Source organism: Balaenoptera borealis, assembly GCF_965194805.1.
Source record: "Balaenoptera borealis genome assembly, chromosome: 1".
NCBI classification, from domain to species: Eukaryota; Metazoa; Chordata; class Mammalia; order Artiodactyla; family Balaenopteridae; genus Balaenoptera; species Balaenoptera borealis.
The window spans coordinates 180597858-180610507 of NC_138860.1; the positions used below are offsets into that span (position 1 = coordinate 180597858).

Below are 12650 nucleotides of genomic sequence, written 5' to 3' on the forward strand. Positions count from 1 at the left end.
GAGGAGACTGTTATCTCCCAAATGGGAGTTTCTGGGAGGATTTAATATGACTTTGTGTGAACATGGCTAGCACGGGACTTAGCACATAATAGTTGCCCCTTCCTTCCTTCCTTCCTTCCTTCCTTCCTTCCTTCTTTCCTTCCTCCCCCTCCTTCCTTCCTTCCTTCCCTCCTTCCCCAAACCCTGCACCCATCACCAAACAAGGAGAACCCAGTAGGAACAGGAAGCCCTTTAGTCTTCCCTCCACCTTCTACTGTTGGCTCATCCCCCAGACGCCAGCAGTGATGCCAGTTTGAGTGATGGTGGTCAGAGCTGGACAATGGGCACATTCTCACACCAGAAAGGACTTCCAGAGGTGATTGAGCAGGGCCAGGAAACAGGCCCCGGGCTCAGTGTCTGGACCAAACCCCAGACTCAGGGGAGACATCATTCATTCATCAGTCAGTCATTCATTCAACAAACACATCTTGAAGATTTGCTCAGAGCCAGGCCTCGTGCCAGAGCCAGTGGTGCAGGGATGCCTGCCCTCAAGGGCTCTCTGTTGGGGAGACCAACTGATGACCATTTCCAGCCCCAGAGGAGGGTTGTTTTAACAGCATGTTGCCAAAGTGCTGCTGGCAGCACTCACAGGGGACACCTGAGTCAGCAGGGGTAGGGGGGTTGTAGAGGGCAAGAAGTGGGTGAGCAGAGACTTGGAGGGAAGTGTACGGGGAGTCAGGGGCTGTGCTGGCTGATGGCAGATGTCTGCTCTCTGAGCCAAAAAAGGGCAGAAGTGGGGGAGGAGGTGGAGGACATGAAGCTAAGGCCAGAAACCTCTGAGCAGGCCAAGTCTGTGGGGCAGAGAGGTGGCGGCTCTGGTCCCCAGGCCGTGTGACTCCATCAGCAGCCTCCCCTGTGGACTGGGGATATAATACCCATCTGGGCAGCCGTGGAGGAGGTCACATCAGCAAAATGGCTACACCAGCACTCAGCTCACAGGGCAAGCTTTCTGGTCAGTTTACTGGCCTGTGAGCTCATGGGGAGCTGACCTGTCTCATTCCGAAAACCTAGGGGGGGTGAATGAAACAGCGCAATGGGTTGGGGAGGGAAGGAAGGCTGAGCGTGCAGCCACAAAATCCAGATTCCAGTCCAGACACTTCCTACCACCATCTTTTCATCTCCCTGAGGCTCAGTTTCCCTGGCCTATTCAGTGGATACAAGAGTAGCCTCCTTCATGTCTGATGTGAGAACTAAATGGAAGGACGGGGGTGGAAGCATCTCATCAACGCTCAAGTACCACCAGCAGGTAGAGAGTTAGGATGTCTGGAGTCAGAGTCTCCATCACTTTTGATTATCTGAGAGTCTTCAAGAAAGACAGAATGTAGTTCCAGGAGCAGAAATTTACCAACAGGAAGTTCACCTGTGAATCCAGCCTAAATTTCACACGCCATAAGCCTTTGCATACACTTTTCTGTAGAAAGCCACATACTCAACACCTCTCCACGTACCCCAGCACCAGGACGCACATGTCTAAAAGCCAAAGATGCTTTTTTTTTTAAAATTTATTTATTTATTTATTTATTTTTGGCTGTGTTGGGTCTTCGTTTCTGCGCGAGGGCTTTCTCTAGTTGCGGCGAGCGGGGGCCACTCTTCATCGCGGTGCGCGGGCCTCTCACTATCGCGGCCTCTCTTGTTGGGAGCACAGGCTCCAGACGCGCAGGCTCAGTAGTTGTGGCACATGGGCTCAGTAGTTGTGGCGCACAGGCTTAGTTGCTCCGCGGCATGTGGGATCTTCCCAGACCAGGGCTCGAACCCGTGTCCCCTGCATTGGCAGGAGGACTTTCAACCACTGCGCCACCAGGGAAGTCCCAAAGATGCTTTATTCATCCAAACAACCCACCGTGAGCGGGTTGTTGGGGAGCATCCACCATGTGTTTTGTGGGGAAGAGTCAACAGTGAGCAGAACCAGACAGGGTCCCTGCCTTCATGGAGCTTCTAGTCTACTAGGGTAGGGGATGGGAGGGTCACAGTGAGACTGGTTCTATCCCTGAATTTCACTGGGAGAAACAACTTGGGTCTTGGGTCTTGACTGCACCCAGTGTGGGTGTGGATGGGGGACAACGCGTCGAGCCTCCAGGGAAAGTCAGGGAGCAGGCGGGGGAATCAGTCACCCCCAGGCAGCAGGCCGTGAACCATCCTCCAGGAGTTACCAAGAGTGGCTAATCAGCAACTCTAAGGCTCATCATGCCTAGGGAGGGTATCAAGTGGAGTCCTTCTCTTATAAGAGGCAGAAATCAACTCCAGACAACTCAAGCCAAAAACAGCAACTGGTGGAACATTATGGGGAATTCATGGAACACAAGGACAAACTGGAGGCCGGTACTGGGAGGACCCCTGCTGCTTGAGCTGGAGCAGCTCTGACGTAACCGTGGTGAATACTGGTAACAGTCATCTGAGCCCACAGGATTAAGCCAAGAGCTTTGTATGTCATGATTCGTTCCATCCTGTCAACACCCTGGGAGGAAGGTCCCAGCATTATTAGCCCTGGGGAAACCAGAAAAGTACAGCGTCTTGGGGGCCCCCATTGATAAGGGGGACTTTCCAGTAGTTCTCTGTCTTCCTCTGTTCAATATTCAGCTTCCAGGGAGACTTTGTCAGATGGGCTCATCTTGGGGGTGACTTAGCTGATTGTGCCACCTACCAAGATGGCGTGCAATTAGTAGGGTGGTGAATAATTCCCCAAAGCAAATCTGACGTGCTGCCGGGAGAAGTAGGAATGGCTGGTGGACACGCCAAACGCCAGATTCCTTTCCTGGGTGTCACAATGTCCTTTCCTGCTCCTTTGGGCTGCTACTCTCTAAACCTCTAGCTCCGTACATACTGTATTTATTTGCTCCATCCATGGAATCTTGGCCAATATGTCTCGGTGATCACGAGCCCCCCTCTGCCACCGGACCTCACTGCAAGTGTAAAGGTGGGTTCCAGGATCTCACCCACCTGGTTCCTTCCCAGGAACTTCATCCTGAAGACAGACACCTCTTAGGAATTAATGTCCCATGTTTCACCTCCACCGACATTTACATTTATCGTTTAAAGCGGGGGCGCTTTGCACCCTCTTGCATATGGTAGAAGCTGCTGCATTCCTCCTTCCAGCGAAGAAAAAATAAATCCTTTCTCCTCTCCTCCAGGAGCAGCAGTGTCTTTGGATTGCTTCAGACCTGGGTTTGAAACTCCTGGTTCTTCCACTTAAAAAAGATTCTGAGCCTCATTTATTATTTAAGAAAGAAAAGAAAGGAAGGAAGGGGGGAGGGAGAGAAAGAGAGAGGTATCTTGGGCCTCTTGTCCTCACCTGCAAAACATGGCTAACGATACCGCCTCATGGATTGTTTAGAGCATTTAATGCATAAAGAACGTCTAACAGGTGCGTGATAAATGGGAGCTATCAGTAATATCACTCTTCTTTCTCCCAGTCTTCAACTAGACTCAAGAAAGACAGCCTTGAGTTGAGCTGGTCCCACCACACACAGTCTGACCTCCAGTTCTTTGCTCACACGGGTCTCCCTCCCTGGCACATTAGCCCTTGGCTTATTAATGTTCTCCCTTTGCTTCAAGGTCTAGTTCAAGTTCTCCCTCCTCTCTGAAGCATTCCCTTTATACCCCCCAAGTAATCACTCTTCCCCCCCGAGAACCTCCTGTAGGGGACGTCAATCCACTTGGCATCTAGCAGGTATCAACAAATTTCCACCTGGATTGTCATTCATCTTTATGGGTACATGCCCCACCTCTCGCCCCACTGGAATGACGGTCACCGTCATAGGTCTTTCTCTTTTCAGATGTGCCCTGCCCACAACAGATGCCCATTCTCTTGATGATGACAAGGGCTTCCAGGGACACCCCGTCTCCCATCTGTACAGATGAACATACTGGATAATTTTATCTCACTGGGATTTGGGAAAGAGTAAGGCATCCAGACTGGGCATTGGACACACTACAACTGTCTGTGTGGCTGGAGCCAAGGAAGTGACTGAGATCCCTTCTCACCAGGAGACAGCAGAGCACAGAGGGAAAGAGACTGTCCTGGGTCTGAATCTCAGCTTGCCACTTACTGACTGGGTGGCCGTGGACAAGTCACTTAACCTCTCTGAGCCTCAGCTTCCTCAACTGGAAAATCACTTTAACTCTCAGGGTGGTTATTAAACAACACAAGAAGAACAAAGCACACGGCACAATGCTGGCACATAGAGCTCAGTCAGGGCTAAATACATGAGTTTCAAGTGGCCTGGGGATGGAGCAGAGGTGGACTGCGTGGCAAGTCAGGTCAGACGCCTCCATGGATCCCAGGAAAGCCAGTTAACAGAACTAACCAGCCTCCTCTTTGTTTGGCTCTTTGGTCTCCGGCTTGGCAGTCACCACTGCTATAACCCAGAAAGCCGAGCAAATCACTTAATCTCCTCCACCGCCCCTCCCCCGCCGCCCCTCCCTCCAACCGTAGCAAGGTTCCGGTCTGGGTGAGACAAATGTTCTGAAAAGCTGGGGTAGCCAGGCCAATCTAAGGCATCACTGGTACCTTGCCAGCCCTTGCCCACACGCCCTGTCCAAGGAACACTGGAAGGAAGAGGGAGCCTGGCGCTGGACCAGGCGGGACCCGGAAGGCGCCAGTACTCATGCCATTAACAAATCTTAAAACTCTGGGCCTCAGTTTCCTAATCTGTGAAAAGAAGAGCTTCAACCCATCTTGCAATGCGCGAGGACTGTGCAGCAGTTAGCACGTCCTGGCCACACTGCAGCTGACCCATGTAATACTGGCTATTGAAAAAAAACAAAAACCCAGCTATGATACAAGGAGAGGAGCAATGTTAGATTGTTTACGGGGACTTCTGCGGAAAGATCGTTCGATGCCGGGTCTCAGTACCCGCTTCTACCAGGGCAGCTGTCCTTTTGTGCCTATCACCTTGTCCAAGGCAACAGGTTTAGGGGGTGGTAATCAGTTCCTACACTAAAAGGGTTCTCCTGATAAAAATTAGAAGTTTCAGAATCAATGAAGTAAGTGATCTCGGAGGTCGCTTTCAGCTCTAACATCCCCTGCACTTAAAAAGCAAAAACCAATTCAACCTCTCAGGAAAAACTCCAGTTTGCATCTTGGGTGGGAAGGGAGTGGGGTTTATTGCTGGCGGAGGGGCCAGTCTGGGGGCGGGGCGGCAAGGGGAGCAGGGGCGGAGCAGCCTGACCCCCGCAGGGCCCTTCACTCCCCCGCCAGGGGCTGAGAGGGAGCCGGGCAGGGCCTGAGCCCCGCCCCGCGCCCACGGCGTCGGGTGGAGATGGTGAGGGAGCCTAAGTCCGTAAAGTTTTCACGCCAGCTTGCGCACGCACAGCCCCCCACCCCGCGCAGTCTCGATGCTGCGGCTTCCTCGGCCCAGCCGAGTCCGCCCCCGCATCCCACCCACCCGCTGACACGCGGCTGCCAAGAGAGAACCGGAAGGGCCTCTGGCTGGGGCCTTTGGCGCGCCCTAACTCGGCCTGCCCACCGCTACCCTTCGCGGAGACTTTCCCACGGCCGAAAGAGGCAGGTCCATGAACCACTCTCTTCCCCGCGCCCCCAGTGCCCGGTGCCCTCTCTCTCCCGGGCCACCGCCCAGGCACGAGTGCATGACTGCCTTCCCAGAAGTGCCCAGGCCAGGTAGAATGAATGGGACCTGAGGAGTTAAAAACCAAGTGGGTTTCTCCTCTTGGAGAGTCAGATACTGGGGAGCGGGAGCAGGGGCAGGAACTCCCAGCCCAGCCGGTCCTGTGTGCAGCCGACTGCTTTCTCCTCCCAATGCACAGACCCACCTCTGCACAAAGTGGAGCTCCTTTGCTCTGCGGCCCGTAGGAACAGAACCAGCGAGGGCGCACTGGCCGTGCCTCTCCCTAGTAGTGACCGCCATCGCCCCCCACTGGGCAGGCGTGTTTCTGAATACCTGCCCTGGACTCTACCCTCCCCGCCCTCCGAAGCAGCCCCTGGCAGGTGGTCCGGCACAGCCAACTAACTGCCAGGTGCACGGCTCTCGGTCACGTCCGGGAAGGGTGCCCTCCCCCGGCAAGCCGGCCTGTTGCATCTCGTACAGACGCTTCTCGTACTCCCACCCCTTGGTGGGCACGGATTTGGAGCGGGTAAGGAGGGATCCCACTCTCGAGCACTCTCACCTCTGCAGGGAAGGGAGGGGTCCCCGGCCGCCCAGGACCCCTGCGCGCGCCCCACGCTCGGAAAGTTTCCCATCTGCGAGCCGGATCAGCTCTCTTCGCTCACCCTGAGCAGCGGAGCTCAGAGGCCATGCCGGCTCCCCCCGGCCCAGAGGCGCTCACCCCCGGCGCCCGATCCCCCAGCCTCCAGCAAGTTGCAGAGGCGGGCGAGGGGAGTGGAGGCGCCAAGACGCCGGCTCAGCTCTCCGCAGCCCCGCAGCCCGAAGAACGCTGCTCGCGGGTTCTGGGGGAAATCGCAGGGTGGGGTCCTGACCCTGCGGGGTCAGGAGCGAAGTTTCCCACCAAAGCCTTTCCCATCAGTCGCCATCCTCGCCCCTGCCGCGTCTCTCTGGTTCTGCGCATTCCGGGGGAAAGGGGTGCTCCCCTCCTGCCCCCAACCATCCCCGCTCCCTTCAATGTCCAGGTGAGGGCTCCAGGTGCCTTTCAACAAAGCCCACTGCCCTCTCCGTTGCGCTGGAACCGGACACCACCCCCTCCCCGACCCCATATAACCTTTCCCTCTAGAGGCATCCGAGGGAGGGAGCCGTCACCGCAAAGTTGGGGGGAGATTTTCATCCACTTTGGAAAGTCTGTTGTTCCAAGGATAGGGGGACAAAGTTACAGGGCTTGCATTACTTCTGGTTTACACCAGCCCCTCCCCGCTCTCTGCCAGCAGGACCACCATTCAGGCTCGAATTCTGCAGCTTCTCCCATCAGCAGACCAAGCACTCTTCAAGGACCTCGGGGTAGAGGGGGTGCGGTTATTTTAGGGGGACACCCCTTCCTGGAAGGCACTCCCAGAGTTTGGCTAAGCACCTCCCGGTGGGGCAGGGCACACACACGGCAGAGGACGGAGATGGTTCCCCCACCTTCATCACCCAGTTGGGCTAGGGACTGAGGCCCTTCTGGTCACAATGGCTACGTTTTGGCACCCCGCATCCTCCTCCCCCTCCGCGGCAGAGCCAGGATGTAACTCCAGACGGGCTGGTTCTGGGCATCCAGGTTTGGTACTAGGCTTAGGGTGGAATCGCGGACGCGCACCCTCTAGTCTCCGCGCCCACGGCTCTTTGCCGGTCCAGCCTCCCTCCCGCCCGGCTCGTAGCGAATGTGTTGGCTCTCTGCCCGAAAGGTGCCGAGGTCGCCAGGTTGGACGGCCGCGCCACTTAAGACCCACCAGGCGGCGGCGCCGGGCTGGAAGCATCGAGGCTTCGGCGAACCCTGGACCCTGCAGCTGCGGAGGCACCAATCACTCTATCTAGGGACCTCCTTCCAATGGGTTCAGCCCAGCCGGGACCAAGTCCATGCGGGACGCACACACACCGCTGCTCACACCTTCTCAGCCCGCGGATGCGTCCATGCCTCCCTCCACACTAGAACCACACACTCCACTGCACGCACACACACTCCTGGCCCACGAAGCAACACAACCCCCGCATGCCTGCACCTCCACACATCCCAGAGACGTACACTCCGGCTCAAGTGTCACATTCCCACCTCCTATGCACACACGCCCCGTGCCCCCCCCAACAGAAATACAGCCACTCCCTGTCACACATCCCTAAAGGGACCCATACACTTGGGACACGCGTGCAACACACCTTACACACTCATCCACCCTGTAACACGCTCACACACACGATGACACAAGCTCACACACTTCACACCCTCACCGAGAAGCTGGCACCCGCTCACACCCCCAAACACTGGCTCACACGCTTTCTCACACACACACCTTCTCTGTGTAACTGACACAGACACTCAAACACCCCTCCAGACACTCGCTCGCTCACACACCATCACACACACTCACATCTCCAAATGCACTCCGGCACCCTCTCCACACACAGCTCCCTCCCGGACACCCTCACACACAGACGCAACAAAGACACACGCTCATACACACGCGCGCACACACACCCTGGCACAGACCCACGAGCGCTCTCTTCGAAGGAGACATCCTCCCTCCCTCGTCTAGCAGATCACCTCTGCAGACCCCCACGCCGGGAGCGGGGCTCGGACCCGGAGCCTCTCCGGAGCGACCCTGGCCCGCGCCCTCCGCCAGCTGCCCGCCCCCGCGCGCATCCCCAGCCGGGGCTCCGGCCCGCGCCCGCGCACTCACCGCGCGCCAGGTCCAGGATCGCTGGGAGCAGCAGGCAGACGCAGCCGCGGAGGCTCGGGGCGGCTCGCATGGTGCCCGGCAGCTGGCGGCAGCGGCGAGGCGGCGGCGGAGGCGGCGGAGGCGGCGGCGGCGGGGACCCTCGCCATGGGCTCAGGCGCGCTCCTGCCTCCGGCCGCCGGCCGAGACAGTGGCGGGCAGCACGGGGCGCCGTGGGGGCGCCCCCATGCCGTCGCGGCCGGGCCGCCCGGGCGCCGGGCTCGACTCGGCTCGGCCTCTGCCGGGCGCCGCGACCCTCGCGCTCGGGGCGACCTCCGGGCGCGCCGCAGCTCCCGGCCCCTCGGCTCCGCGCGGTGTCCACGGAAGCCCGGAGTCGGATCGGCGGCAGCGCCGGAGTTTGGAGCCGAATCGCGCTCTCTCCGCCTCGCGCTCGCCTCTCCCGGCTGCGCGAGCGCCCCCCTCCCCTCGCCCTCCCTCCGTCCCTCCCCCTCTCCCCGCCCTCCGCCCTCCGCTCGCAGCTCTCTCCGCTGTATTATACAGACTTTTCTTTAATCCTTTCTGCGCTGTTCGGTTCTCGTCCGCTAAGCCGATTTATTGCAGGGAGAAGGAGAGCCTCCCCCACCCCTCCCCCTCCTCGCGGTCTTCCACCCCTCCCCCCTCCCCCCGCCTCTCTTCCCCCCAGGTCCCCCTCCTCACTCACAACTCGCTTGCAGCGCGTAGCTCGGTAACCCTCCCCCAGCTGACCGAGCGCCCCTGCCCTCCAGACCAAGCGCCATCTGATCCCGCCCCACCTAATCCCATCCCTGGGACACCCTCCCCTGCGCGCCGACCCCCAGCCTGGTGGAGGGAGGCAGCCTCCCCCTTGAAAGCGAGGCCATCCGTGGAGCCCAACAGGCAGGGTGTGGCCCGGGAGCAGTGGTCTTACCCCCTGTTAAGGACTAGGGGCATCAGTGTTCTGAAACTTCCCAAATTGTGGCTGCCCTCCCCCAGGCACACATGGAAATGGGATATGTTTTGTTCTTTCTTCCAAGAATAGCCACATTCTTGGACCCAGCCAGAAATGGGTAAGGAACTGGGTGTTTCCTTCTGGCAGAGACCACAGTTTCACCTTTTTGGCAGACCTGATTCCTTTTCTCCCTGGGCCTGAGGATCGGGGTTTGGGACTTGTGTCATATCTTTATCTCCCCACCGACACACACACACGCACACACACACATCAACCATTGAGCCTCAGGTCTGGCTGTGAGCCCTGGGAGGGGAGAGGTACTGCAGCCCTTGGAGTGGTCAGGGGTGGGGTTAGATGGGGAAGTTCAGAGCATGGAATTTCACTCCATGGCAATTCTAAGGAGAATTCCCAGCTTCTCTATCTCTGCCAGGTTGCTGCGTCAGGCTGTCACTCTGTTTACCTAAATGGACAATGGGTACAAAGCCAGTTCCATCTCCAGCAGCCCTTTGAAGGGGTGTAGGGGGTGGAGTGGGCAGTGGGTGGCTACTAGGCTGTCTCTTGGTCAGCCTTGTGCAGAGATGCCCCATGGCAGGGAGCTGGTCCCGCCAAATGCCCTCTCCAAGCCTCACCACACCACTTCCCGAGGCTGCCCTGCTGCAGCTCATGCCCGCCCGCCCCAGGGAAGAAGCGATTTGCATTTACGAAGTCTGAAAGCATACATTCACCTGACAGGCTTTAGAGTGATCCTCTCAGTAAAATAATAATAATGATCATAATAAACCCTTATAAATAGGTGTTTGATTACAGTTTGTCCCTACGTGGTTTTTTTTTTTTTTTTTTTGAATCAGACTAATTGGCTGCCAGGCTGATTGGGCTGGATATGGCTTGAACACTGGAGTCTTAGACCCTTTCTTCTCCCTTTCCTGGCTGTTCTTTGCTCCCTCTTACCCCCACCCACCTAGGTCCACCCTTCTCCAAGTTGCTGAGGGTCAGCTTGAGGTCACCTCTCCCCCACACCTTCTTTTTGGGCTGCCCCAGCCGTGCCATGGGACACAGTCCCTGACTGCCTCTTCTCTGCCCCTCCCCCTCCCCATCTCTGGCCCAGAACAAAGCCGACAGAACCCAAATCCATCGCAGGTGCTAAGCCCTCTGTGCAAGGGCCTTCCCTGCTGGGAAGCAGCATCCAGCTGGGAAGACCCTCACGTTGGTCTGAGTTCCTCAGGTAAATGCCAGGCACCCCTGTACGGGCATTCCTGCTCTGTAAGCCCAGCTGCAAATCAGAGTGCAGCGAGGCAGCTGGACAGGCAACAGTTCGCCAGGTGAAATCCTGCATATGTGAGGCTTACTGTCTGTACTCACTGTAGCCCGGCTGTTACCCAGGAGAGCCAGGGATCAGGTGGAATTCCAGGGCCTTTCTTGGTGACACATCCTCCTAGTCTGGGTCCATACCACCAGATGGGAAAGAGACCCCTGCAGGGAGCACCGGAAAGGCAACAGCCAATCAGTCACCTCCATTATTCCAGCTGCACATGACACCTGGCAAGAGGCTAGCAAGGAGGAAAGGAGGCCTGATATCAAGAAGAGGTTTCTTCCTAGGGCCAAGGATTGGGCTGGGGAGTGGGGTGGGGGATTGGAGACCTCAGTTAACCCTCCTTCACCCCAAGACATACGAATTTCTCTTTTAATATCACCCCGTATTATAATTATTAGTCCTCCTAGCCAGTGCCTGGCACATAGTAGGCCCTCAATAAATAATTGTTGGGAGAATGAATGAATGAATGAGAGCAGGGCACTTTGTGGTATCCGCTCCATTCCTCAGCTCCTAGCACAAGGCTGGCACCTGGCAGGTGCTAGCATGCATCCTGTGGCCGTGAACCTTTTCAGAGAATAAACAGCCCCCTAGATCATATGTTCAGAGAGAGGACAATCCTGCCCAGGTGCACACTGGTTTCCCCAAAGTGGCTCAGCTGCAAAGTGCATGTTTGTTACCATATGGTGATTGTTCTTAGTAATACTGCTACCTCTACACACCCTCTCCTGGGGGCACACGCTCCTCCAGCTCCTGTTTCACAAAACACAGCTTTGGAGGCTTTTCTCTTGCTCCAGAGAAAGGTATATCCGCAGCATTGAGAGGCATGGTTAGCAGAGGGCACAAGGTGACCTAGCCAAGGGAAAAGTCACTCAGGGCAGCCACAGGCTTTTAATTTGCTTAACGTCTCTCCGCGCCTGTCTCCTAATGTATCAGCCGCCAGCAGCGGGGCATCCACTCTGCAGTCCTGGCACTGAGACCCATGAGTCATGGTGGGACATGCCTCTTCCTGGGGCACCGGCTGAGTGGGAGCCCTGGACCTCCCCGTGGCTGATGGCTGGAGGTGTGGCGTCTGCCCGCAGCCTCCCTCTGTCCATAGTGCTGAGCTAGGATCGCCCAACAGAGGGCACTACAGCACAAAGCAAATTTCTCTTCTCCTTACCCTAGGGAACAACCCCAGAGGTTGAAGGGGCCCTGGGGTCCTCTGTGACCTCTAGTTTGTTTATTCCCAAGCGAGCGAAAGGGTATGGCATAGTATTACCTCCCACAGCCTGGCTTCCAAACGGATGGGTTCTGTTGGTTGGGGTAGGACCTCCTATGGGGTTGGATAATGATGCTAAGAGTAGTAAGCCTTTGTGAAAGTGCTTCTCCTATGCCAGGCGCTGATCAAATACAAAATGTGAATAAAATCAGTGAATCTTCACAATAGTGTATGGTGTGAGTATTATCATTATTCCTATTTTACAGATGAGAAAACTGAGGCACAGAGAGGCTAAGCAACTTGCCCAGTACAACACAGTAATAGGGCCAGATTTAAACCCACAAAAAGTGCAGAGCCAGAGGCCTTAAATACCCTTCCAGGCCAAGATACACACATGCATACAGGCACACACATGCCCTGGAAGCCAGTATTTCAATGGGAAATGAGTTAAAAACAAAATTTTCATAAGCCCAGTGTGCTCCACCTCTCTCATCTCATTTAATTCTCATAAGAGCCCCCTGTGGCAGCTTTATCTAAGCCCAATTTACAGATAAGTAAACTGAGTCTAAGAGAAGTGAAAAAAATTACCCAAAGTGACAAAGGTAGAGGAATGTTGTATTCTGAGGACAGGAACCTAGTGTGGGCTTTCCCCAGGCTCTGTCCCAGAGAACCACACATTCTCTCTCTCTCCCTCACACACACACACACACACACACACACACACACACACACACACACACACACACTCACTCATGCAGTCCTCTGACTCCTTCTTACCTTGCCCTCTGCCTCTGCGTGCTGGGAATTAAACATCCCCCGACTACATCCCAGACAAGACTGAGTTTTTTATTGTTTGTTTAAATTAAACGCGACTGAAAGT

General features: G+C 56.2%; 1 protein-coding gene across 2 annotated transcripts in view; it reads right to left on the minus strand.

Moving 5' to 3' along the window:
- IGSF21 (immunoglobin superfamily member 21) overlaps positions 1-10739 on the minus strand; it is a 249547-nt gene extending 238808 nt beyond the window's left edge. Inside the window, exon 1 of one of the 2 annotated variants that reach the window (XM_082403017.1) lies at positions 9015-10739. In XM_082403017.1, the coding sequence (XP_082259143.1) occupies positions 9015-9090 (76 nt within the window). In that variant the 5' untranslated portion in view covers positions 9091-10739. Of the gene's footprint in view, positions 1-8317; positions 8753-9014 lie in introns of those variants that run through there. The other variant, XM_082403018.1, reaches the window with a different exon arrangement.
- Between the last annotated feature and the right edge of the window lie 1911 nt (positions 10740-12650).